At 48.2% G+C, this 27,526-nt stretch overlaps 7 protein-coding genes across 7 annotated transcripts; 3 read left to right on the top strand and 4 right to left on the bottom strand.

Annotated features, from left to right (window-relative positions):
- Positions 1 to 6,740: 6,740 nt before the first annotated feature.
- Positions 6,741 to 7,370, bottom strand: N7489_004915 (ankyrin repeat domain-containing protein; the record flags this gene model as incomplete). The annotated part of the gene is made up of 1 exon (XM_056710667.1): positions 6,741 to 7,370. One exon carries the CDS (start codon positions 7,368 to 7,370, stop codon positions 6,741 to 6,743), a length of 630 nt encoding a protein of 209 aa, XP_056569088.1.
- Positions 7,371 to 8,548: 1,178 nt separating this feature from the next.
- N7489_004914 (uncharacterized protein) lies at positions 8,549 to 9,172 on the bottom strand (the record flags this gene model as incomplete). Its single annotated transcript, XM_056710666.1, has 1 exon — positions 8,549 to 9,172. The coding sequence occupies one exon, from the start codon at positions 9,170 to 9,172 to the stop codon at positions 8,549 to 8,551; it is 624 nt and encodes a 207-aa protein (XP_056569087.1).
- An 892-nt stretch (positions 9,173 to 10,064) lies between these two features.
- N7489_004913 (uncharacterized protein) lies at positions 10,065 to 13,260 on the top strand (the record flags this gene model as incomplete). Its single annotated transcript, XM_056710665.1, has 3 exons — positions 10,065 to 10,502; positions 10,570 to 12,956; positions 13,029 to 13,260. 3 exons carry the CDS (start codon positions 10,065 to 10,067, stop codon positions 13,258 to 13,260), a joined length of 3,057 nt encoding a protein of 1,018 aa, XP_056569086.1.
- A 32-nt stretch (positions 13,261 to 13,292) lies between these two features.
- N7489_004912 (exonuclease/endonuclease/phosphatase family protein) lies at positions 13,293 to 15,336 on the top strand (the record flags this gene model as incomplete). The annotated part of the gene is made up of 2 exons (XM_056710664.1): positions 13,293 to 14,687; positions 15,190 to 15,336. 2 exons carry the CDS (start codon positions 13,293 to 13,295, stop codon positions 15,334 to 15,336), a joined length of 1,542 nt encoding a protein of 513 aa, XP_056569085.1.
- A 3,167-nt stretch (positions 15,337 to 18,503) lies between these two features.
- On the top strand, positions 18,504 to 20,738 carry N7489_004911 (uncharacterized protein; the record flags this gene model as incomplete). The annotated part of the gene is made up of 1 exon (XM_056710663.1): positions 18,504 to 20,738. One exon carries the CDS (start codon positions 18,504 to 18,506, stop codon positions 20,736 to 20,738), a length of 2,235 nt encoding a protein of 744 aa, XP_056569084.1.
- Positions 20,739 to 22,007: 1,269 nt separating this feature from the next.
- N7489_004910 (heat shock factor family protein) lies at positions 22,008 to 23,390 on the bottom strand (the record flags this gene model as incomplete). The annotated part of the gene is made up of 3 exons (XM_056710662.1): positions 22,008 to 22,347; positions 22,407 to 22,803; positions 22,865 to 23,390. 3 exons carry the CDS (start codon positions 23,388 to 23,390, stop codon positions 22,008 to 22,010), a joined length of 1,263 nt encoding a protein of 420 aa, XP_056569083.1.
- Positions 23,391 to 26,746: 3,356 nt separating this feature from the next.
- N7489_004909 (uncharacterized protein) lies at positions 26,747 to 27,468 on the bottom strand (the record flags this gene model as incomplete). Its single annotated transcript, XM_056710661.1, has 3 exons — positions 26,747 to 26,988; positions 27,048 to 27,190; positions 27,257 to 27,468. The coding sequence occupies 3 exons, from the start codon at positions 27,466 to 27,468 to the stop codon at positions 26,747 to 26,749; spliced, it is 597 nt and encodes a 198-aa protein (XP_056569082.1).
- Between the last annotated feature and the right edge of the window lie 58 nt (positions 27,469 to 27,526).

Below are 27,526 nucleotides of genomic sequence, written 5' to 3'. Positions count from 1 at the left end.
AAATGTTAGTCAGATAATGCAAGGATGCGGCGGTTAACAAACCTATCTTGATGAGCCCGTCAATGCCAAATAATATATCACCACAGGCCAGTGTTTGGTGCGCAAGGCTAAATGAAGATAAGTAGCAGGCACCATCCAGGATCTAAAATGTCAGAACAGCTCATCGAAGGGCATGAGGGACAAACCTGGCATATAATGGATCCCAATTCTGTCTCGCTAGGATAAACAGACGGAAAAGCGACAACATGCGCCAGCATCAGCGGCAAGTCATCAACTAAGAAGAACGCGAGATCTTCGTGCATGTAGCATTCATGCAAGGAGAGAACATTCCTGTTCTTAGGCGTCCGAATCTGTATATCAATCTTCGAGCATTCTCTTTCCCGTATGTCCGGATGGCTACCACGCGAGACGGGCGAGTGCGGCGCGTGGCAATTGTAACTTTGCCAGCATTCTCATACGTAATAACTTTCCGATAGGTATCCCATGGTGACTCCTGTCTTACAATCAGGACGGATGCAATATTTTCCAGACCATACAAGTGGGGTAGGCAAAGGCTTTTGGGAGGCCCCGTGACAACCTTCAATCTACCGAGGCGGTGAGGTCCTGTTAAATTCGTGGTGGCTGCCGTATGACCCTCGCGGGTGGTGGGGGCCGATATCGAAATGGGGAGCTGAGATTGAGCTTTGATAGTGCCAAGGCCACATATCACGTTGTCTTTGAATAGGTTGGATGACATGATGACAGGGCGGTGTTTTCTCGGGTTCAAAATGTGCAAGAACTAAGAGAGAAAGTGGAATTCCATTTGTTTTGTACGCGCGGTGTTAAGGATTCGACTCTCGGCTGTGATAGGAGATGGCAGCTTCGACTGACTGTCGTAAGATGAGACCGATCAGCCACAGTGATTATATACAATCTGTTAACGGCACGTGTATCCTTTTATAACTGACAATAAGCTGTCAGCCATCATGAACCTGAGTCTCGAGCTAATTAAAAACCCAATGCGAATTGACAAATGACCGCACTGCTCAACATAACTCAACTTCCTCAGGATCTTGTTACCCTTAACAGCGCTAGGGAATACTGTCCACGGACAATTCTAGGTTTCCTATGACCGACAACGCGCCAAAAATAAAGAGACGGAAGCTATCAAACGAGCCAGAGTCTGCGGCAGCTTCTTTGTAATGGCGGCCTCATGTTTCGCTCATGAGTCAACGAGCGCACCGGATCAGACATGGTATGGTTATTACAATAATTGGTAGGCTCACGAAGTGGCAACTTGCCAGTAATTATTGCGTTGCACAGAGTTCCACTTACATGGCCATGTAATGATCACTCGCAACTTCTATGCGACCAGCATCTAGTTAACGCTGCAACGAGCATGTTGGCCAGATGAAGAGAGAGAATCCCGTGGAATTGGTTATGGTTAGGTGTGCCTTTGGCTTGGAAGTTCGCTTTTACAGCACGGCGAATCGCTCTCACACAATCCTCGGACGAATACTGGCACAGCTGATTTGGGCTTCAGCGTTCTAGCATTACCTATATTACCAATACTACAGTCTAATGGAGTCTACAAGTGATGCCATAATGGGTCACTTGAATTAATATGCTGACATCTAGACTCAAAATGACTGCCAAACTGCCGAGTTATCAGGACCAGCAGCCATGAGCTGATTAACGGAATAACAAAATACTTGTAGAGCACAGAGACATTGCAACATCACGAGGGAAGCGGGTTGAATAATGTAAAGAGTGGCTGGCTTTGATATTCGAGGCAATTCGACTTAGGATTGCTATTTCTCATTGCTACCCCCGATTGGTCTCGCACACGCTTCCTAAATTCTCTAATATATTGCATTGACTGGAGATCAAGATGCAGCTGGTTTTGCATATTTCTTTCTGCTTGCTGAGCGTACTAACATCGCACAGGAATTCGTTCAAATCCTTCGGACCTGAAAGTCCCTTAGTCATGTACTGATAGATTTGAAGCTCAACAGGTTCTCAAATATCGATTAATGGTTGCATAACACTATATTTGCTCCTCAATTTCAAATGACCAGTTACGTTATCAAAATATAGCCGGCAAGGTAATAGGAACAAGGTGCGTCTCAGTCATACAGCCGCTCCTCGTCTGCAGCAGCACACTTCTGGCAACTCTCTTCTGGGTGTGTTGGTGGGGACTCAAAATCGGACACAGCGTCTGTTTCCATCTCTTTCCTCATGATGATCTCTTCGTACCTGCTCTGTAGCAATTGGGTGGCGAGATGCATAGTGGCCCACTCCCTAGGGAAAATGGTGTCGCAGATCAAGATGCGGTCGGATAGCGTTTGTAGGTATTGAATTGTATCGTTGACCATTTTTCTACTAATTTTTATATTGCTTGGGAGACTCTTTTGATGCACCAGTTGTGAGCGGCCCGGTATTTGAGAGGTGGAGTGTGAATGTCGGCGTCGCTTTCGTGGGAGGGTTGAGGGTTCGACTGCTCTCTTTTTCGCGTCCAGAGGGGGCAGGTCTTGGCTTTCAGTCTTTATGACGCTTGGGGACAACGTAGAGGCCCCTGCGCTAGCAAGAGACGTAGCGACGGAAGCAACTGCCTCTGTAGCTACAGAGCCAGTGGACTGGTCATCAGTCTGTAGTATAACCTGGCTTGTGGGGCCGCGATTCTCGTGGAAGAATAGACCATCGACACGACGGAAGTTTCCAGCCGATTCATTGCCTTCATGAAATAGGTATGTTCGCCGATGGATTCCTCGAGAAGGGGATCTAAAATAACGATACCAGTTTGGCATGTATGTGACCTTCTACGTCCATTGTGACCTTCTGTGTCTGGGGTATTGGACTTCTTTGGAACCTGTGATAGGTTGTGATCCATGATTGATTGGCTTCGCTGGTGATGGTGTTGTACTGGCAAGTTATTGGAACAAAAGAAGGACAAGAGAGCATCGACCGTGGGACAATTATGACCATTTAAATGTTTGAGGCTGAAGTGGTCATGCCCACCATATCTACAGACAATATCTTCCGGGTTATTATTATCAGGGCCGACTCCTAGGAGGAATATGGATGTCAATATGTGACTACAATAGTGGTACGTACACCCACGATCGAATCAAGGATGTTTTAATCCAGTGGCCGTATCCACATGGTTCTCGAGCACCCAATTGATTCGAAGCATATTCCCAGGAGCAACATGGCTGCCAAATCATTGTTGCTCATGAATAGGACGTGTGGAAGGGAGTTCCATTTCTCACGACTTGGGGGTTGTTAGAGGGCGATGATTCAGCCGCGCCGCGCTGCCACGATAAAGATCCGACTGGCCGAGGGTCTGTTTTGTGCTTCCAGGAGCCCTGGAGGCTTTAGGTTCTGTGGTCATAATTCGCTGGTACTGTGCCGACATGATGGTATTTTTTGAGTGTTCTCATTCCAGCACCTTTGGCGATGTACGGGTGGTGAATGATGTCAGAAAGTTGAATCAACGTCCACGAAGTTGAATATAAAACACCGTTGAACACCAGCAGCATGTGAATTTTCCGCCTATAGAAGATACCCATCTGAGTCATGTTGTCTCTTTGCCAATACTGGGACTTGATTAAGTTTCCCACTCGAAGCTCGTTTCCTAATCGGCCGCGTTGGTTCACCTAACAGCGACGGGTTTTCCATGTCTTAGAGACGCATCCTACACTGACTGTTAAACACAAGCTCAATAAAAGAGATATAAAAGAGGTTACTACATCTTTCTGGGGACTGTTGGGTAGATTTCCAATCAACAGCAAACCGCAGTTTCCTCGGGTACAGCGGAGTGATATATCGCAAACAGACCAAGGCGAACTACGTCGGTATCAGAAATCTTCCGTCGATGTTCGTCCAAATTTGAAAGATGTCATGCGCAATCACGACAGATATTAAGGAGGTTAATAATATAGTATCAAGAAAGTAAATCCAAGGAACAAACGGATGATTTCCGGGGACCCGTACTGAGAGATCAGGCATTTCTGTAGGGGCCATCTGCCTTACGCATAGGAATAGTGCTTCAACTTGAAACATTTTTATCTAGTCAAAGCCTATTTTGGCCGCCACTAAGGTACCAGGCAATTAAAACGCATGTGGCGCAGCTCAGTATCAGCTGGGTCATTCTTTGGAAAGGCAGATTTGCATGAAGATCACTTATAAGTTTTACAGTACCGGGGATAATGACCTTCTTCATCTTTCTACCTCCCGCTCTTTACTTTGTTCCCTTGAGCGGCACCTGCCTCAATTCTTTACACTCAATAAACCCGTTCTTGCGGGCACAACATCTCTCCGAGTACAGCCGCCGCCATGATTCGAATGCGCCTCGTATGTTTTTCCTTAGTGTGACATTTGCGGGGAACATCGCTCCTACCACGAGCTGGTCTGAGACTGTAATAGAGAGCCATGTATGTTTAAATATAAGCGTAGCAGAAGACTCACAGCTCTGAGCATAAATATAAGATGACGATTGACAGGTGGCCATAGCGATATGCTTCGAGTCAGCAAGCAACCGAAATAGTTTTGGATCTAGAGAAATGAAGCCGGGCAAACGTGGTTTAAGCACTTTAGCGAAAGAATCAAAAACGAAGTGACAACTGTTTGTACATACCTCCAAGTGCGTCGGCTCAAGGTCTGAGCGTTTTCAACCCCCCAAAAAAAAGGAAAAAACAAAAACCAGGGATCTACATAGCGGCTACTATGAATATTTTTCGCACCAACTTATTCAGAACATCAATACATATCATGTACATTGGCTGTTCCAAACTTCACCGTCTGGCCCAAAGGCTCCCGACGAATAGCGAGAGGAACATGATTCAGGCACCACAATTTGCAATAGGCGCCATGGATTCGTAGCTCCAATTATCCAGCCAATCACCGGATTCCACAGAGCAAAGACTTATCTTGATGCTCGAGACTGAAAAGGATGCAAGAGAATGAGCGGTGAAAGAGCGGCAAACATGTGGACCAACTCCATTGGTGACTCTCGAAGAGTCATTGTTGTGTTCCAGGCAGTTGACCAGCAGATCTTTCAAGGCTCGTGTGGGCTTCCTCAAACAAGAAGAATGAGTCGTCGAAGTCACGCAAGCAATCCGTGCAGGAATGAACCAGTCAAAAAGCCAGTACTCGCGTCTTCCTTCACTGTAAAGCCTTCTAACCTTACGATGCGTTGTCGTCTTATGCGTTCCTATCATTAGCCATGCACAAAACATTCTCTGGCCAAAACGAGGACGATAAGGATGACAGTCGAAGCCCCACTACTGGTCTTGACCTGTTGCTGAACCAATCGTTCACCTTACCGAACTTGGAACAATTGATCTCCTGATGGTTCCCAGCGCGACAGGTGATGCTCCAACCCCTGCAGACATCTCATTCGAAGCCTTCGCACCGGTGAATGGCACATACAACTTCACGGATGCAGATATCTTGGATCGATCAGGATCTATCAGGATCTATCAGGATCTATCTGCTTCATCTTCTCTTCCTGCCTGATCTCCAGCGATACCTGAATGAGGACGTCGCACCTGGAACAAGAATATCTCAGTTGAGGTGCATTGCATTTGCAAAGGCTTCGTTACGGTGTTTCAATCTTTTGGCTGAGAACATGCAGTCCAAATCCTACGGTTGGTGGCACTCATAGAACTACCACACCATGACAATGATAAACCAAATCGATCGGTGTTGCCGCTGACCGTATGCACAACTTTAGTTACACGTCGTCAGAGAAGATACGGAACAGAAATGATGTATTTATAAAGATAATTTTTCTTCACATGAGTAGCAATATGACTAGGCACGGCCTCGTCCACACAGGAATCACTTTTGAATTTAGAAAGAACATAATTGAACACATTATCACGTGATGTACAGAACTACGGTTGTTGATTAGGAGTAAGCGTTTTACTTGTGGGGCCACTCAATCCTTTACCCCGCCTCACTTATCTCCGCTTAGCCGTCATCCCAACGGCAAGAGTGACAACAAATTTCATCAAGATTGGTCTTCTACAATCAATTTCCAGCGAGTCGAGATGGAGTACGAAAAACACTTTATTCCGCTAGAATCGGATCCTCAGATTTTCACGAGTTTGATGCACAATATGGGGGCTCCTAAATATTTCAAATTTATTTGATATCTGGTCCCTGGAACCAGATCAATTGGGTAACATTCGTTTTGGTATCCAAAATCCTGTCGAAGCCTTGATCCTTATCCTGCCAGACTGTCCTGCATATGCAGAGCAAAAAATCGAACACGGCATTTCCAAGGAAAGCATTCTCTGGCTGAAACAAACTATCAACAATGCCTGCGGTCTTTACGCCATATTGCACTGCGTTTGCAACACTTTAGGCACCGAGGAAATTGGTATGATATCCTGCTTCACCCCTTGTGGCATATACATCAACTAAAATGAGTAGAGCCCGGTTCCTTCATTGACTGTCTTGTGAAAAAAACAGCAGCCGACCGCACTCATTACCTGCAGAATTCAGCAGAACTGGATACAATCTATCGCAACGCCGCATTGGGTGGTTCTTCAGAGCCTCCTGCTCCTGAGTCCGAAGTTGAGCATCACTATATATGTTTGGTAAGGAGATCAAGTTGTCTCTACGAATTGGATGGAGATAGAGCGGGGCCAATATACCGATGTACCGTGGAAGACGATGAAGACACGTTGTCGGAAAAGGGCTGCAATATCCTCAAAATGTACATGAACAGCTGCCCTGAAGGAAGTTTCAGTATGCTAGCTCTGGTAAATTCTAGCTAGTGCAACATTGGAAAATTGCTCGATTGGAGACAAAGCATCCACAGACATGTTATCGTTGGTAAGGACGCTCCAGTCCAATGCAGGCTGGCTGAAGAGATTTCGGAGATCGAATATCCCCCGTGATGCGGCAATGTGGAGTGGCGTCCATCCCTCATGGTCCCTCGCATTGACATCCACTTCCATCTGAAGCAAAATGTCAATGACCTCTAGAAAACCTGCTCTCAAAAATTGAGACCTTGGTCCAGCAACGGCAAGGTGCAGTAGAGTAACGCTTCCTCGATTAGTCGTAGCGGCTCGGTGGGGATCGGCACCATAGTCCAACAGGATCTGCGTTGCATCAGACCAGCCAAATTCCACTGCCCAAGTGAGCGGTGTTCTGCCGCGTGAATCAGTGCAGTTGATGAAATTATCGAGAGTATCTCGTCCCAGTGAGCGAAGATAGTCACTCAGCGACACCTTGTAGGTTATACGGAGCAGAACCTGGTGAAGCTCCGAAAAGCCCCGGGTATTCAAGTATTGCATCCCGATTTCGCTAAGTGTCATATTGAACATGACTCCAATATCCTCACAAAATTTGCCAAATTCTAGCGCGGAACCACCTGGCATTGCGGTGTGTACAAACGCAGAATCAAGCATTGACTCCATCGGTGTACTACAAACACAGAGTTAGAATGCTCATACTAAACTCGCCGGGTAGATGAAACCTGCTTTCCAATATCGTCAGTCCACCGGGTATTTACCCCAATTGACATCAACCAGGAGCATATGTGCATGGCCTTGCTGGCGCCATGGCCTTTCCAGCAGTAGTAAGACGCATGCTAATTGTTCTTATCATCAACAAATTGAAGCATTTAAGTGCAAAGCGTGAAAGGGACTCACGTAGAGGAGCCCAGGACCGTAGGGGTCTACATCATGAATCGATGCGTTTCCGCTTCTCAGGAGAGAGATGGCTGCCGGAACATCTCCATCTTGTACTACGGCAAATATTTCAGAATCATACGGTCTCTCGTGTATCAATGTAGAATTCCGGTTAAAAGTATCCTCGAGCGAGATCCCTGTACAGAAGGTGGGTGCCGAATCTAGCTTTGTTAAATACACTGGGTTCGAAGTGACCAGGGCATACTTACCTCCTGAGAAATCGAAGAGTGGGGATATGATTGATCCCGAGTTGTAGACCGATGAAGTGTTTATCTGTGATTGGTCATGCGACCTGTGGAGTTGGTGGTTTTCGTTGCTCATTTGGAGGGCATTGCACTGCAGCCTGGCTGAGGACCTATCACATGTTACAGAAACCACCTCGTTCTTCTTGGGTTCGAACGCATGATGAATATCATTTAACTCTTGTGAGCAGGTCGAACCCAGGTTACTTCTTTCTTCCAAGCCGTCGTCGTCGTCCTCTACCGTTGTAGTTTCGTGCACTTCAGCTTCTGTGTTACTCGAGGGAAAGTTTCGTCGCCGTTCATCACGGTGGATTATATGGCACTGCTGTTGCACTTGAGTGGTTTTTGCGCCAAGGGAATTAAAACCATCCAAGAGCCAACTATCGTGCTTGCCATCGTATTTGCCCTGAAGTTTCCCAAATGACAATTTTAACAACTGCAACATGGGACTTGCACCGACTAATGTGAGCGTGGGGCGGTTTTCATCCACATGCAATCAACTTACGTTGGAGTCAGCTCTTTTTCGCTTATTTGGACACCGATTAAGATCTGCGATATTTATTTAGTATATCTACCGAGGAAAAAAATTAGGAGCCCTACCAACCGAAAGGTCGTGGTTGTTTTTCAAGGGGCGCACAAATAGCTGGCTTCGATTTTGTACCATGTGCTGAACAATCTCGCAGCTGCATGAACACCAAGCTTTCGGAACTGGCGTGGAGATAAGCTATGCAGAACTAAAAGCATGTGAGCAGGTCCGGCACATTTAATTATCATCCACAGCATGGCACTATGCGTATCCGATGTCCAATTGTCATGACTTGGGATTGCAGCATTCACACTGGTTTCGATTATAATACGGAGCGCCTCGATCAACAGCTGCGCTCTTTCGGATCCCGGAACAACGGCGAAATTAGACAGCCCATTTCGCTTAATCTTATCAGCCGTGTTTTGAATTTTCCCATAAATCACACTTAGTTTGTCTTCACGACGTGTCATTCTCTCTTTTGCCTTTTGGGATTTAAGATAAGGCGGCTTGACCAGTGTGTTCTCCGAGGTGCTCTTGGTGGTGGTGGTGCTCCTGGCGCTTGGTTCAATCTCCCGCACCGAGAGTTCAAATTCGATAGACCTTAAGGCGAAATTGACCTCCACTAGCAGTCGGCGTAAAGTGAGATCATCAATCTCCTCGTAACCGCTTGTCCACCGTTTATGGCTTCCATGGACAGGTAGTAAAACCTCCATTGCCGCCATAGAGCGAGCTGGAGAGTAAGCAAGTCGACAGGGTGGAAAGCGAGTGCAGGATGGAAAGCGGGTCGCCAGGGTGGAAAGGGGTCGATAGAATGGAAAGGGTTCCACAGGGTGGAAAGCGAGTTGACGGGGGCTGGGGCTAAGGGTGGCGGTTTACAATCAGTTGATTGGACAATTGTTGGTATCATTCTCGGTAAATGTATAACGAACGGTATGTTCGGGTCATGCCTAGACATTTTCGTTTTGATCGAGGGCGATCAGACATAACGTTTTTGGATTACACAGACCCTTACCAATTAATTCGTCGAAAAAAAAAAAAGAAAAGAAAAAAACCGAAGTTTTTTCTTTACTTGCTTTTTTACTTTCAAATTTTAAATTCGACGTATCTGACAGTCACCACAAAGCTAAGGAGCATGTAGGTAATATCTATATAGGGAAGAAGTATAAATTGTGAGATTCGATTTAAACCTCACGATATTCCCCTCCGTATAGTATAGCCTTGTACCTTTATTTGATGTTGAGCAAAATACTTGTGTACACTGCTCTCTTTTCACTCCATTTTCTCGTCCTTTTCCCTTGCCATATTTATGCGGCGGCCTTACGAGGGTCCACACTATCTCACGGTTCATACTTTGCTCCTTCTGAGATTAGATCCACAACCGACCAGCCATTGATTTGCTCCCCTCCTGTTGACTATATCTAACTTCGCTGATTCCAACCAAAAGTGTCACGTTGGTTGGAGTCCCGATTTATGAAGAGAAATGATTTCTCAACAGTAAATTGGGTGCATAAGATTTACTCCGTGTCAAGGACCCTGGTTAGTTGCACAATACAACAAGACTGCCGCGCCTGGCAACTTCAAAACCCCCCCGCACACCCGGGCTCTCCAGTTGCAATGGATCATATGTCTATCCCGGAAGGGCACCATGCGCCCATGGGTCCGCTGCAGCGACCAGAATATCCCGTTATGCATAACCGTGAGCTTCCATCAGAAAGCATGTATGGTCGATCGAATGGTCATGGCCTACCCATATATGCGCCGCCCACAGATTCCGCGCAAGACACAGTTCCTTACCAAAACTTCCACCAGTCAATGAAGGGCGCGCCGTACGAGGGCTCACCTGGTTTTCACGCTCACATGGGCTACCCGCTCCTGAATCGGGCCAACAACGCTGAACATATACCCGTTTCGAGAAGTCTGCCTCCTGTATCAGATTCCACAATTTATGTTACCCAAATGGCGAAAGATACGCCCCATGTCGGGTACAGTCAGAGTTCTTACCAAAGAGAGGTGCTTAAAGCACCTCAGAGGAAGGCACATCGAGCTACGCAGGTATGTTAAGCTAGTAGAAGGAGGGCTTGTTTCGGGAGATTTTCCCACTAACACACTAACCATATAGGCATGTGATCAATGTCGAGCTCGAAAAGCAAAGTGTGACGAGGGACGACCATGTTGCAGTCACTGCAAAGTAAACAACCTTGGCTGTGTCTACAATGAGATGCCGTTGCACAAAGAAGAGATGCCGTTGCACAAAGAAGAGAAGACTACTCAGCTGGTATTGGATCGGCTCTCCCAGATAGAGAGTCGCATGGAGGAGCGAGCCAACCGCATCGATGAGCATTTTGCAAAATGGCAAGATCAAATGCAAGAGCAAGTGGGTTTCAACCTGGCTGAAGAGCTTAGACATCCACCTCCGACTGTGCAAGGACATCCGGCCCTCCCACCACCACCAGTCATCAGGCAGGACTCGCCTCTCAAAGCAGCGATGCCTCAGACCCAGGATGTAAACGGTTCGAATTTTGGCCAACAGTTTGGAGCCGTGGACCCCAGGTTCCTCCAGAAGGAGGCCGAGGGAGAGCTCTCCATCCCGGTAGAGCACACCACTGCAGCTCATAAGCTATTAATGTGGCCGTCAATCAAGAGGCTGATACATCCTGAAAGATATGATGAGGACTATGTCATGCGGTTGGAAGAAGAGCGCGGTCTCATCAGCATATACGGCCAAGGCGAGATCTCATACACTGCCGATAACAGTCAATCACCAATGGATTGCGAGTCTAAAGGTGCTCAACCCGGTGTGAAAGGTGCAGGAGAGCACGTCAATGTTGACATCGACGAATTTGGAAACTTGGATCTGGATGCTACGACTGCTAGGCGCTACTATGATAGTTACTTCAAGCACATGTTCAAGCTCCACCCATTCCTTGTGGAAGGTGAACTTAGGATTAAGGTCGATAGCTTTATCCAAAGCTATTGTCGAGTCAATAATTCACCACCAAGCTCTGTTTCCAGCTACGCTCGACCGGCTCGTGATGGTCCGCCTCCAGCCAAAAAGAGGCAGTCAAATGAAAACCTGAGTGTGCGTGGCGAGTTAATGGAGACTGTCTCCAACCTGCTACGCCCACTTGTCGGTAAAAACATTGACACTGCCTTAATCCTGCTGTGCCTGGCCCTCGGAGCCATTTGTGAAGCTCCTGCCCCTCTCCCTGGGCCCATCATGGACAAGAAGATTGACTACCTCAATCAGCATATTCCTGCTCCGCTGACACCATTCATTTCTCCGCCGCCTGCAATTACGACATACGTCACGGATGCTAATGGTGTGCTTCCCCCCGCCAGCTCTGACTCACCGGCCGTGCAGACGTCGCTTTCGAATCCTCTCTATAGTGTACCAGCCCAGCCTGTCGGCCAAGCTTTCCCAAACAGTTCATCCAACAATGGTATAGAAGGTTTGTCAAGGAGAGATGTCACAAATACACGGGATAAACAAGGGAACATAAGGAACTACCAGGCTATCCCTGGCTTGACTCTCTATGGATATGCAACCGCAATACTGGGCCATCTGCAGGGTGGAAATGAGCTAGAACATGTTCAGTGCGGCTTGCTTGCTGGACTTTATGCAGGCCAGTTGTCCCACCCTTTCCAGAGCCACAGTTGGATTTCTCAGGCGTCAAGGGCTTGCCAGATCCTTGTGAGAACCAAGCGGTATGAGCAACTCAATGAGGGAGCTACGAAGGACTTGTACGATTTTGCGTACTGGACCTGTCTGCAACTGGAGAGTGATCTTCTCGCAGAGCTGGATATTCCAGCGAGCGGCATCTCCCGTTCCGAAGGTCGGATACCTATTCCGAAGGGAAAATGGACAATAGCTCTGCCAAACAATCTCACCGCACCCGAAACGATGATGATGCTGTTTTATTCAGCCCAAATCCATCTACGCAAAGTCTTGAATCGAGTTCATACAGACTTATACAAGGTTGAAAAGCAAGGCCAGACACGATGGTCATCCACCGTTCAAGAGGCTCTAAGTCTGAACCTCGACCTCTGGCGTGAAAGTCTACCTGAAAGCATGCAATGGGACGAAAGTGATCCCCCAGCAAACGAAATTAACGCTGCCCGCATGCGTGCCAAGTACTACGGTGCCCGGTATATTATCCACCGCCCCCTTCTCTACCACGCACTACACTACGGTCATACAGGTGCCCGTGTCAGTCCAATTAGTCAGACCTTAATGGAATCGCCTACCTCACAACAGTTGTCCCCCTCTATACTGCACAGCGCCGCTCGCGCTCCGAGCATGGCGTATATGTCTAGTGACATGGACTCTACTCCGGCCGCAATCTCCACTCACTGGCAGCCACCTGAAGTCCGATTACACGAGCTGCCGAAGAAGCTGAAAGCTGCATGCTATATCTGCATTAGTTCGGCTATCAAGAGCACGGAGGCTTTTGACGGGATAGGAGGACATCGATTGGTCGTTACCAACATCTTCGGGACTGCCCATGCGTAAGGGATCCCCTGACCCTAGTCTCAAAGAATCACGAACATAGAGGCAAAACTTACATGTTTTCTTCACAGGCAATTCGGCAATATGCTTGTCCTATCTGCAACTTTTATGTCGTGTCTAAAGGAGCTCGTGGAGCCAGAGCAACTCAAGCGCCTCCTCGTCCGCACCATAAGCTTTCTCATCCAAAGCGAAAACATATCTCCCACCCTCCGCGCAGATGCTCGCATTCTCACTGAGATCCACGAGAAGATCTTCAATGAACCTCCTGACTTGCAGCAAGCCACCAGAATGAGCTTCTCTTGAATGTGCATCTAACGTCGGAGGTGAGACCAAGAATGGAGGCACTGATCAACGATCCTCAAAGCCAAGATCTGGATGTTCTTCTGATCCAGGAGCCCTCCATAACCACGTACCGCACACACGTCAATCACAGCGCCTGGCGACTATATCGGCCTGCCGCACAGCTCGATGCTGATCGGTTTCGCAGCCTGATCTACGTCAACAGACGAATCTCCACCTCCTCACACCGTCAAATATCATGCGACCACCCAGATATCGCAGCCATCAAGATCTGGACAGCTAATTCTCAAATACTTCTCTTTTCTATCTACATACCGCCAGTACCACTTTTCACTGGCGATGACGCATCGGCGTTGCCAGCTCTCACTGCGATTCAGAACTCCATCGCAGCTGCCATACAAAACGAGCATCGGTCGACCAGTATCATTGTTTCTGGCGACTTCAACCGACACCATCCGATGTGGGGCGGCAATCGCATCGCGCCCAGGTTTATCGAAGACGCGAGCGACTTAATCGACTTTTTCCAGACTCACAACCTCCAAGGCTGCCTGCCCCGAGGCACGGCAACTTACTGGGCCTTGAACAACCCAGGCCAAAACTCAACCATCGATCAGACAGTGACAGACAGCCCGGGACTGCTTGTCAAATGTCATCTGTACCACGAGAACTACGGATCTGACCACCGCGCCACCTACTCAGAATGGAATTTGCAGCCTCAGACTAAGCTAAGAACCAAAGCGAGGAAAGCGTACGAGAGGGCGGACTGGTCCAAAACCGGCGAAGAAGTAGCCCTACAGATGAGCCCATGGAAGGAGATCAAGACCCGGCCAACACTCGACCGAGTGGTGGAGAAGCTCACATCAGCGACAACCCAGGCGGTCGACCGATTCACGCCCGACATGCGCCCAACGCCATACTCCAAGAGGTGGTTTACCCCGGATCTCAAGGTGCAACAGGTTGAAGTCAATCAACTACGCAGAAGGTGGCAGACGAGCTGCGCGGAGCTCGGACGAGACCATGCTAGCACCGCGGCTGCCTTTAAGGCAATGCAACAAAAGCGGCGAGCGTGGACCCGGACCATCGAGAAAACCAAAGCATCACACTGGAGACAGTTCCTAGACGAGGCGGGCGAAGGAAAACTCTGGAAAGCCGCGACCTACATGAAGCCTCGGGAAACATGGGGTTGCACCCCAAGCTTGCGAGCTGGCTCTGAGGATATCATCCAGAACGAAGACAAAGCAAAGGCGTTCCTCGATGCGTTCTTCCCCGCAATGAACACACCCGAGCCAAGCCCACCAGCTTCACCACTGCCGGAGCTTCCATGGCACCCAATCACGGAACTTGAGATTGAGCGATCACTAAGGACAGCGAAAGGGACGACAGCGCCAGGGGAGGACGATCTACCAATGTTGGTCTGGAAAAAACTATGGGTACACCTGAAGGCCTTTGTTGTCCGCATCTTCACGGCATGTGTAGATTTAGGACACCATCCAAAACAATGGCGCAGCGCGAAGATCATTGTGTTACGGAAGCCAGGCAAGCCAGACTACTCGCTTCCCGGCGCCTATCGACCAATCTCACTGCTGAACACACTCGGCAAACTTCTCGAAGCAGTTATAGCGCGACGACTGTCCTATCTGGCAGAAAAGCACGGCCTGCTGCCGAACAGCCAATTCGGCGGACGCCCAGGCCGAACCACCGAGCAAGCCTTGTTGGTGCTGTCTAACGCGATCGACCAAGCGTGGTACAAACACAAGGTGGTGACTTTAATTTCGTTCGATCTCAAGGGCGCCTTCAACGGGGTGAACTGGGTGAGCCTACATTACTCTTTGCAGGCGAGAGGGGTTCCGATGGTGGTACGGAAGTGGATTTCAAGTTTCATGAGTGACCGCCACGTGAACATCGGATTTGACGATTTCCGTACCGAGACAGAGCCCCTCGCGCATGCAGGATTGGCCCAAGGGTCTCCACTCTCTCCTATCTTGTTTGCATTCTTCAACGCCGATCTGGTCGACCAACCTGTCGACTCCCACGGAGGCGCGTCGGCATTTATCGACGACTACTTCCGATGGCGAGTAGGCCGCTCGGCCGAGGAAAACCTAGCCACCATGCAGTCCGAAGACATCCCTCGTATCGAGAAGTGGGCACAGCGAACCGGGTCTAGCTTCGCCGCCGAGAAAACCGAGCTTATTCACCTCACCAGAAAGAGGGGAGAGCACCTGGAAGGGCAACTTACCTTTGATGGAGCCGACGTTAAGCCGTCACCTACAGCAAAACTGCTGGGGGTGATGTTTGATCAGGAACTCCGCTGGAAGGAACACGTTCAGCAGGCCATCAAACGTGCTACCAAAGTCACTATCGCTTTAAGTGGGCTACGACACCTGCGTCCAGAGCAAATGCGACAGCTCTACCAAGCATGCGTCACGCCTATCGTGGACTATGCATCAACAGTCTGGCATGACCCGCTTCGGGACAAGACCCACCTCGGACAACTGAACACGACACAGAGAGCCTCATTGATCCGAATTCTCTCGGCATTCAGGACAGTAGCGACAACAACATTAGAGGTGGAGGCCTACATACTTCCTACCCACCTCCGCCTCCGCCACCGAGCGCAACGCACCATCGCAAGACTACACACTCTGCCTCGCGATCACCCCATCTGGAGTGCCCTACAACGAGCCCAAAGACGCAGGGACAATATGAGATCACGCTACAGGTTCCCCCTCGCGGAAACTCTCAAGACCATGGACCCGTCTAGGCTAGCAACACTAGAAACGATCGACCCGAGACCGCTACCACCATGGCGTGCCGAGGCGTTCGCGGAGATTGAAATCAAGTCGGACCGGGAGACAGCAAGGGAACGGGCTGAGACCATACGGGCCACATCCGACCTCATCGTCTATTCAGACGCCTCAGGGCGCGAGGGCCATCTCGGAGCGGCCATCGTCACACTCAACGAAAGTGACGAGGTGATTGAATCTCAACAGGTCCAGGTGGGGCCGATGGACCGTTGGTCAGTTCACGCAGCGGAACTCATTGGCATCTTTTATGCGGTCAACATGGTGTTCAAACTGTTCCACCAACGCTCGAGCGCCGTAAACAGGGTTCCTGTAATAGCAACAATCTTATGCGACAGCAAATCGGCCTTGCAGGCGATCCAGAACGTGAAGAATAAATCAGGACAACGCATCGTCCATGCGATCCTCCAGGCAGCCACCGAGGTTCAAGGGGAGAACATCAGACTTCGCCTCCAATAGATGCCAGGGCACTGTGAAATCCGAGGGAACGACACTGCAGATCGACTCGCCAAAGAAGCCGCGCAACCGGGTAAAACCCACCCCTTCCGACCGCTACTATCGAGGGAGAACGCGTTTGTCCGCAACAAAACTTATGCCCAGTGGGAGCAAGAGTGGAAAACAAGCACCAAAGGTGCTCACCTACGAAAGATAGACGGTGGCCTACCAGCGCGGTACACGAGAAAGCTCTACGGGAATCTACCTAGGAATCGCGCCTACCTGCTGACGCAGCTACGCACGGGTCACAACTGGCTATCCACCTACGCGAAGAAATTCGGCTTCCGCGAGGATGATCTATGTGAATGTGGTGTGCAGGAGACAGTCGCCCATGTGCTCATGGAATGCCCGAGGCTCCGAGAGCTGAGGGTAGAATTGAGACGGAAAACTGGGGATACGCTGAATGGCGTGTCGAGCCTGCTGGGAGGCGCAAACGAAGGTGAGCAAGGTAAACCAGACATCGTCTCGAGAGCCAAGACGGTTCAGGCCGTCTTGGACTTCGCCGAGGCGTCACAGCGGTTTCGCAGTCGTGCGCCATAAGGGCAGCCTAACAATGGGAGCGGCAATGGGCCACGAGAGGCCGTGACGAGGCTCTAAGTTCATGTCAAGAAGTGGATCATCCTCAATGTACATACTCGGATATATCGTTGTCGTATACTGCATATCGCTTCGGCGAGGGGCCAGTGTAAATGAATACTACTACTACTACTACTACGACTGTAATGGATACCGAGAGACGGCAATAGAACGGGCAGAGACCGTAGGGTCCACATCGACCATCGTGGTCTACTCTGATGACTCGGGATGTGAAGGCTACCTAGGCGCCGCTACTGTAGCACTCGACAAGGACCTACAGGCTGTCGAATCCAAACAGATCCAAGTAGGACCGATGGACCGGTGGTCGGTTCACGTAGCAGAGCTGATAGGCATTTTCTACGCTGTCAGTACAGTGTTCAAGATCAGCCATCAGTGGCCAAGCACGGAACATAATGGAACAACAACGGCAACGATCCTCTGCGACAGCAAGACAGCGCTTCAAGCGATCGAGAACCCAGGAAACAAGTCGGGACAACGCATCATCCACGCGATCCTCCAGGCGGCCGCAAAGGTCCAAGCAAATGGAATCGCGCTTCGTCTCCAATGGATACCCGGACACTGCGACGATCCAGGGAACGACGCAGCAGATCGGTTGGCCAAAGACGCGGCAACCCCGAGCAAAACACACCCCTTCCGCCCTTACCGCTCCGCACGAATCGAATCGAATCGAACTTTTGGCAGATTCGATTCGATTCGATTCGAATTAATATTGAAAATAACGATTCGTACGAATTCGGATTCAAGACCGATTCGAATTCGATTCGAAGATCGCGAACTTTTTTGTTCTAAAGCTTCATTGGGAAGGCGGTCAATCACACTGTTGTTCAGTAGGATAGCCAGCAACCAACACCTCATATAGGTAGTCTAATAATTGGTTAACTGATAGTTGGATACAGAGATAAGTAGGCTAGATTCAGTCTGATATCAAAATTGAACAATCAGGGGTTAAGATTAAGAAGCTGTGGGGCACTATCAATAGATGCAAATTTCGGTCAAAACCTTCATCCAAATATATATCATTCGACTCACAAGGTTTCTCCACAAATCGATAATCGTAAAAATGGGCTGTTTTGCCTCAAATTATACTACCCCATAGATCGTACTGAGATACACGTAATATATTAATATAGGGTCATAATATGAATAGCTGCACATTGCATTTAATGAAGAATAGATAGATAGTCTAATCGAGTTAGCGGAGACTCCACAAGAACGTGTCTTCGCGCATACGTGCTTTTACCAAGAACAACATCCAAATCGGGTTCAAAAGCTACTAAAAACCATCACTTCAGGGTGCCCGAGGGTAAGCGATCGATCAAGACACAAGCTTAACATACTAATATAACGTTACAGATGACTTCTCCACTTGCTACAACATTTGACTGTCCTAATACTAGGAAGAATAAACGCGATTATGCGGCGCTTAATAAATATGGCCTCCTTGCAGAGGATATACCACTTCCGCCTCCCCGAAAGAAGATGGCGATCCGGTCCGCCGTTAAGTCGCCGACTCCTCCGATTTCAACCTCTCCTACAGCTCCCAGCAATGTCTCTATGAGTTTATCGAATCTTGATACGGATATACGTCCTTCGCAATCAATATCTCAGGTCCAATGCGAGGTAGAGAGGATTGAAATCAAGCAGAAAGATGAGACTAGGTCGAAAGAGCGGAGCTGGGTTTGGAAACACTACCTTACTACACCTGAATCTGGTACTTGGAGATTAGGAAATAAGGAGCGGTCCAAGCTTAAACACCTGTGTATTGTGTCGCCATCCACCTGCCGATTCTTTCGATTTGCATCGAAACTGCAATCTTCAACCACAGCGTTGAAACAGCACCTGCAGCAAACACACAAGCTCTTCCAGGACGGCCATTCAGGGTGCCAAGGTCCGTTAAGCTCATGGATTTCTAAGGAAAAGAAGCTCCCGTTCGAAGAAGCTGCCTTGAATTGGATTGTATCAACCTGCCAACCTTTTACATGCGTCGAACAGCCTTCATTCAAGGCTATGTTGAGGTCTGCAGGATTTCAGGACTCCGTACCAAGTGCGGATACTGTGTCGCGTCGATTATGTCTTCGGCTTGATGCTCTTGACAGTGAGCTTCGAATCTTAATGTCTTCAGCATCCTCAATTGCGCTATCTTTGGATGGTTGGACAAGTCAGAATTCATTGCCAATGCTAGCCATTAATGCTCACTGGATGTCCTCTGCCTTCCAGCAATATCGCGCTTGTATTGAGTTCGTCGAAATTGAAGGCAGCCACTCTGGAGGGAACCTTGCTAATATCGTTGCCACGGTTCTCGAGAGGTTTCATATATCTGATAAAGTTATGACGATTACAGCTGACAACGCATCGAATAACGATACCCTACACCGATATCTCTACCAAAAGCTGTCTCAGCGGTACGATGGGTACCTGTCCGAGACTATCATCCGAGAAGGGACGATGAAATTTACCCATAACTCCCAAATCCGCTGCTTTGCTCACATCTTGAACTTGGTTATGAAAACCATATTGAGGTCTCTACGCGCTAGTTCGCATAAAGAAGCCTGTGATCTTCTTGATGATGTTGCTAAGAGGAGCTGGAAGACGGTCAACGCTCCTACTTCGCCTATTGCAAAGCTTCGACTACTTGTACTTTGGATTGCGCGATCTCCTCAGCGGATACAGAAGTGGGATAATCGACCTGGCTGTACAAAAGCTATCAACTACGATGTTGATACTCGATGGAACTCTACCTTTGTTATGATTGTGAGAGCCGAAGAGTGTCGCCGTCAGCTCGAAGATACAGTCAACGATGATCCAGATATCGAAGCCTTACGTCTCACACCCAACGACTGGAGACAGCTCTCGGATATCAAGAAGATCCTAGCTCCCTTCAACGAATATACCGAGTATGTCTCTCGGGATAGCCCTTCAATTCATATGGCGGCGCGTATGTTTGGAGAGCTCCGTTCTATACTCCTCGCTATCAAGGAACGACGAGGCGAGTGGCAGAAGGTCTCGCCAGTAATAACTGTTCCTGTTTCCGATGGAATCTCACTCCTGGAGAAGTACCACGACTGCGTCAAAGACAACGACATATACTATATCGCAAGCGTCCTGGACCCTCGAATCAAGACCAAGTGGCTAAAAACGCTATCGGATGGAGAGAAGATTATTGACCGAATCCGGGAGTTTCTGAAGAAAGCATATTCCACCATAAAACAGCCTGTATCGACCGCTCCAAGCACCAATTGGAAGAGCTTCGAATATCGATTTCTGGAAGCCTTTCAGCCTACACAGTATAACGTCGCTCAGTCTGACATCGACAAGTATTTCGATACTCCGACAATCAGCACTGGTTTCGATATAAGCCAGAGCCAGTCCGAGTTTATACGAAACTGGTGGAAGGCCAACATGCTTGAATATAGTTGTATGGCAAAGGTAGCACAAGATCACCTTGCTATACCAGCAGCAGAGGTAGATATCGAGAGATTGTTCAATGGTGGGAGAGATGTGCTGGGGATTCGACGTTTCTCCATGAAAGGTAAGACCCTTGGGACCTTATTAAGGCTGAAAGATGCTGCACGTTGGAAGTCTTCATAGTTACACAGTAATGGTTTTTTTGGGCATACAGGTGTTTGATATTCTAGACCTTATTTGCAGAAGTATTCTTGTAGGGGCCAGGCATCACGAAAACCCGTTCCACAAACGATTTTTCCTAAAAAGGCTAGATATTAATTCGCGAACCTGTTCGAAATTTGCGAATTTTGACGAATTGAATCGGCCATAGATTCGAAGCCCCGAAACCAAGGTTCGAATTCGATTCGATTCGCCGAAATTCGCGAACTTCGAACAGTTCGAGAATTCGTGCGGAGCGGTATTCCTTGACGACGGGGCTTGTCTTATACTTGTCCCAAAATTAAATAGTATGTGTCACTGGTTAGCTCATGGAACCAATAAGACATGCATGGAGCACTCGGATGGAGGCTAGATATAATTGACCTCGGTGGTTTGATGGTCACGCTGATCCGGTTTGGATCATCAATAAAACGGCGGGGTAATATATAAACCGCACATAGAAGGCGGTTACCGGTGCATCGATGAAGATGCAACGAGTTAATATTACTTTATCAATTATAAACATCGGGCGAAAGAGCCACTGACCATGCGGAAATCAAGAAAGCCGCAAATATAAACACAAGAACACAGTTTAGATTAAGTGTTCTTCTTGATCAGGAATTATCAGACAAAGTCAGTTATCAATCACTTTTGAAAACTTTGTTATATTACGGTCTTTATCAATTGCATTACTACTCTAAACTATCACCGTCCAAACCCGCACAGAACTGTTACGAGCAGAATGCACAAAATAGTTTGCCGAAAGATAGGGGATCAATAATGTCTTGTCAGAACTTCTCTAGCCACCTTACACATCTGACCTATTAGTTCCACGCAATTACTATAGTGCGCTCAACTAGTTGCTGTCTACCCATTTGCTAATATTTTAAATTGCCATCAAACATCGTTGTGTTGTTAGATAGGTGGAGGAAATGAGCAGTGAAAATAGGAAATATAAGGAAGAGTCAACCTCCTGCAACATCATCTACTCTATCAGACTAATGGAAGATAAACAGGTCGCGCTTGTGTGTACATACGTTGCATTATATTAAGCAATTCAATTTATTATACACCGGCAACAAGAGCAGTTCCTTTCGCAGAGAAAGCTATGATTTCATATCCGATCGAAGATTTGGAGCACGCAAAGTAAGCGGTTCGAACCACATGGCCCTGGTGGCTGTTGTCCTAAGAAAAGACTCAACGCGCGGTTTGATCATTTGTTCATTGATTTTGAGATTTCTTTTTCGACATCTCTCAAACACTTTCTCTTGGGCGCTTTCTTTTGATCACTTTGTACCGAGGCCCACGTTGAAAAGCATTGTCGTGAGGAGGCGAAGGACGCGAAGGGCTATAGCTCATCTCCTGCTTCGGTCCTATAGAGCTAGGCTGACCGCGACTAAAGGATTCATGATAGAAGTCGCCACCGGCTTTACGAAATCCATAGTAATAAAGCCGCCTAACAAGAGATTGGTGGCTTCTAGTAGACAACCTTTCAAGTATATGCGTAGGAAATCTGCTTTCCGGGGCAACGAAGACAGATTGCCCATCTTCTGACCAACGCATTACTGCCTCATTCTTCGGATCATCAAGGATTCTTTCATATATTAGTACACAGGGTAACAGTATTGACGATCCAATGGATGCTTCACTTACTCGCTCAGATTTTGAATGAAGTCGGATGCATGAAGCCTGAGTGCTGGCCTTGCGTCGCTCTCAGGGCATGAGCCAGCTCGTTGCAAGTCATTCCTCGCAATGGCAACTTCTGGTGGGGCTGAATCATTCAGCTCTCCATTGACTGGATGAACTGACCGGTCATTGCTAGCATGCTGGACAGTCGTATAGGCGCTTGATGAATCTTGATAACCGGAGCTTTCTCGTTCTGTCGAGGAAACAGGACCAAAAGCACCTTGATTTGGAAGAGCATATTGAGCACCATCCAGCGGTAGAGCTCCTCCTCGGTTGTTGACGTGGTCCTTGTTTCTAGAAAGCTGAGAGACTAAGTCCTGATGATTCCGGAGATGTTGCTCAACAAGCGAAATTTGTTCCAGGACTACATTGATCGGCTTTAGCTTTCTATACAGCACCACGGGACAAAAATTCCAGAAACTCACCTTCGCTTATCGCTCTCCGAGCATCAACAAGCTCTTGCAATACCGTGTCGTTTGTTTGAAGTTCCTTGTGGCAATCATCTTTATCTGGCCAAGGGAAGAGAAACCGCCAAGGCCTACCAGAGCGTAAGAGTTTGAGGTCAATCTCTGATAGCTCGACGCTAGAAGTTCCGACCCTAAGCTGCGCTGGGCCCTCGAACTGGGGACCTGCAAACAGAACAACGCTGTTCCAAGTCAACGGTGGCCCTTCCCTCACGGACGGTATTGTAATCGAGAAAAGGCTCTCTAGGCTCTTGCTGATACTGTTGCTAGTCAAATCCTCTCCGCGGCCAAAGGCAATACTGCCACCTTCACTTAACACCGACAAATGATTCGACAATTCGGTCGAAAATTCGGAAACGGAGGTATTGGCAAGCCTAAGAGGTCTTAGACTTTTATTATGATATTGAGAGACAAAGTTGTTAACTATTTTATCAATAGTTTGGCATGTTATATCGCCGGGCACTTCGTTGCAAGGAGTGGTCATCATTTCAGAGCACAGGCTTGAGCATACCCTGGATTCAAGGAGGCAGAACAGCAGAACATCAATGGCGGTAAGGCCCTTGCCGAGGCGGGTCAAAGTTTCTCCGTGTTACTAATTGTTGACTAGTTACAGCCACTCGATTCACGTCCCACATATAGTTACATACTTTGAGCATTTTATTATAGCCACCATTCTTTAGCCAATTTGTTTACTTTCAGTTTGGTTTCTTTCTAACCTTGTCCGCCTATTGCATACCACATATCCACTTTTGAGATTCTTATTTGTACGCATAATACGTATCCATTGGTTACCCATTGCAAAGATATATTCTAGGGCAAGAATGATCGAATGAGTAATGCCAGTTTCTAGAATACCGAATTCTACCTCCTACTAATAACGTTTTCTGCTGCCACCATTGTCGCGAAAGACGAGGAAGTTGAAATGAGAATAAGAAAAGACTGCTACGTCGGTTATACGGTGACAGTACTGGCAGGAAAATATTATTGTGAGTAGTTATCTGCTTCATCCTTTTGCAACCGTTGAAGACCACCAACAAACCCGAACCATTCAAGAGGCAATATTCTATAGATGTACATTCTGGCTATGAGTATCAATAATACGTTCCAGCCGTGTTGTTTATTCCATAAACTGCGCTCTCGGCGTCATCACGCTTTTTCATGCCCTTGTTTACAAAAAGAATGTCTATTACATATACCGACTTGACCGCAAGATGTGTACCGCCACCATTAGTAAATGGATCAAAGCTGTTATTATTGTCTCGTCTTTGATCGTCGGTTATAGAAGACCTAGAAAGTATATTAATACGCATAGGCAAGGACCTGTGATAGGGGATGCACGGCGAGTCGCCACCAGCCACCTCAAATTTTACCGTTTCTGCCCATCTTTGGCCACTTAGGGTCTGCTCAGCCAGAGACACTTCCCGAGGCTCTTATCTACTATTGCTATCCATTTGAAGGGGCATGGCGAGCTGCGCCAGACGACCACGGCCATCGTCAACATGGAAAATCACAGGCCTCACCGCGCCTGGCCTAGAAGATAGTGCTCAACTATGGCTCGGCAAAAGGGGCGTACCTCTCCAGCCGAGCGAACCATATAGCTGAGCGACACATCATCACGAAGTTTCGTTAACCTCGCCCACAACCAATTGTTGATGAGGCGTGCAAATGATTGATGGGTCAGCGCACGGAGTCGAAACGCTCGAACAGGCCGGTTCGATGAGTTTGTCACAATCTTGCTCTTGATCTCCAGGCCGTTCTACTTCCCAGGATATTCTCTGGCACGATGAGCAGATCAGATCGGAGAATAGAGAGCTTCACCAAAGGCTCAAGGCAGCTGTGGGTATGATAGAGCTCTCGCATGCAGGCCCAAAACTCCAAGCAAAGACACCAGTCTGGAGCAGTCGAATCTAGACCGACAACAGTTAATAGACCATCACTTTTCTCTCCACTGAGATCAGTCCCAGCCCCGCCCGCAGCACACATACCATTATGCCCGATTTCGAGTGTGTCTATGAACCACGCACCCATCCGCTCAACCAGTAGAGTGTCTGCAGAGTCATTGCCAGCGCTGACAAGATCTTCTAAAGGTTTCGGACCAGATCTTAGGAGCCGACACATGATCCTGATCAGATGGCTCTGATCAAAGTCGGCAGCCCTTTCTGTGCAGCAAGGCATTAGACAGGTGATGTGAGGATATCAAGCAAGTGATAGACTTTAGAATAAAGCCGTAGCCGGGTATAACATCTTACTAGTCTATCTTGGTGCTTTTGCAGAGCGCGCGCGACAGGCACAGCAGCCGGGACCCTACACGTGCAACCTCAATTATCCAATGTATATACTGCCCGACCAGGGCTTATCTATACATTCTACCCCCGCCCACAACTCCGGGCCGGGACATAAATTGGACAGTACCATACTGAGCTTACTCCGTAAGTGATAGGGTGATTTGATGCACGAACGGCCCGACAGACGCTGACTGGGCCACCACACCACAGTGTCTATTCGCTGGCAAATATTTGCCACGCAGCAGAACTGCCTATGTGGCTTAAACTTCGTCCAGTACATCTTCTTCAAGCACATCCAGCTTGTGTGGACTATATGCCGTGGTTGCACGCGCAGCACCGGCTTTCTACATCGCCCAATGTCTATCCATCCGAAAGCTAGTAGGTTCCCTTCGGATGTGGCCTATCGGTGAATTGGCAATATGAAGCCTTCGACTAAATACTGTCAGACGGGGACTCAGCCGGAAAGTCAGACAACCTACTAGTAAGCCATGATTTTTTTGCATAAGGGATCTCTCCAACTGGCCATTAAGTCCGATAGTGGGTGGTCTGCCGGCACAATAACATTGTTGACATCATCGTAGGCGGCCAGTGATTGGGGTATTGCCGTTTGACCTACGCGTATCCTTTGGCACAGTCCCTGGGCCACTCTGGCCTCGGTCTCCATATAACCTAATATGTCATTGTGGCTAGCAAATAATGTCAATAGAACTTGGCGAACCCTTTTCGTAGTGACTACGCTCAACTAAATGTTACACATATCGAATCGGTTCGTAGAAAATAGGGTAGAGGGTTACAGTGCTGTGGTCGAGGCATTTATAATCCGTAACAAATAAAAGAACAGTCCTAGAGAGAACAAATTTCAACTGTTTCTAAAGCCAATCCCGTTGCTTCACGTGCTTGATGACAGGAAAGTTGACACCCCAGCGCCATCGTACATCTCGGACGCCACGAGCAATCTAGCGGCCATCTTCGGGCGTTAGCTGCCCACAGAATTCAGGATATAGAAGATGATATCGTATCCAGGGTAGCCACATAGCGATTGCGGCCCTTACGTTTCCCGTGCGTTGCTTAGTGGGCTTTAAGGTTGTCCCGACGCAAGAAGCTGCGTTGAGACCCAGGTACCCTCCAGACATGAGGCATCTCCCCTGAATGGCTTGTCAGGTGACGATTGAGGGTCTTTCGAAGGTTGAAATGGCATTTGCATCCCTGAACGCCGCACTTTTGAATTGCCACCGAGGGATGTTGGATTGGGAACCTCCGAAGTTCAGATTGGACGAATCCTGCTAGCTATATAGAAGATTGACAGGCTGTCCGAAGGCTTGGCAGCGTCCAGCAACATCATCCTGGCTGTCAGGCTGCATACTCTTCCTTTCACTGTTGACTATATGCTTCAACGGTACTGCATTCTACTAGCATCTCTGCTTCACTAACCTACCTACAGCGTGCCCTAACATCTCCCAACCAAACTCATTTTGTTCCCTTCTCAGTTCAACCATCGTCCAGGGCCCAGCCTCCCTCACGTACTTCCCCGAGTCCCGATTAATATTACATCCTCCCATTAGCGTCGGCCAAACAACTTCGAACATGCCTTGGATCCAACGAGCGAGGGGAAATTCATATCAGCGAGAACATGCTCGACGAGCACCCATTGTCCACCAGGCTTAAGCAGGGAGTACAGGAAGCGATAAGTCTCCTCTGGAGCGGGCACAGAGCAGAGTACACTGAAGGTTGTGATCGTATCAATAGAGGCGGGGGTGATGCCATAGTCGTAAAGAACTTCAACGTTTTGAACACCACATGCTAGATGATGTCAGGGTTAAGGGCCTTGAGAGAGAATGATAAATAAACTAGTAACTGACCGATTATAATAGTAACATCGTCAAGGCCGGCTTTCTTTACATTCTCCCCGAGCCTCATATGTAATCCAACGCACGGCTCAACAAGATACAACTTCATGATATTCTCACTTTTATAGTGGGTCAGATTCTGACCATCACCGGGCCTATACATAGTCATTTACTGTAGAAGTAAGGAGTTTCTGCATGCAAGAAGTATCTAGATTACGTACCCGATGTCCAAAACAACACCGTTCGCAACTGCGGCCAGAGGAGATACACTGGGCCTGAGAGCCTTGAAAGCCAAAGGGCCAAAAGTTTTCCACAGCCGCGTGAACTGTTGACTGTGCCAGTGCTTGAAATTAAATGCTAGACGAGGACTGCGTTCAATGACCACAACCTCTAGGAAGTTGTAAGCCCCGAAAACAATTCCTGTTAGCACCATCAAGGTCGGGACGAATATATCTATGATCATTCAATGGGTAGAATAGACACATCATGGC

The sequence above is a fragment of the Penicillium chrysogenum genome (assembly GCF_028827035.1).
Source record: "Penicillium chrysogenum strain IBT 35668 chromosome Unknown utg000002l_segment0_segment0, whole genome shotgun sequence".
Taxonomy (NCBI): domain Eukaryota; kingdom Fungi; phylum Ascomycota; class Eurotiomycetes; order Eurotiales; family Aspergillaceae; genus Penicillium; species Penicillium chrysogenum.
This window is presented reverse-complemented; position numbering and strand designations above follow the sequence as displayed.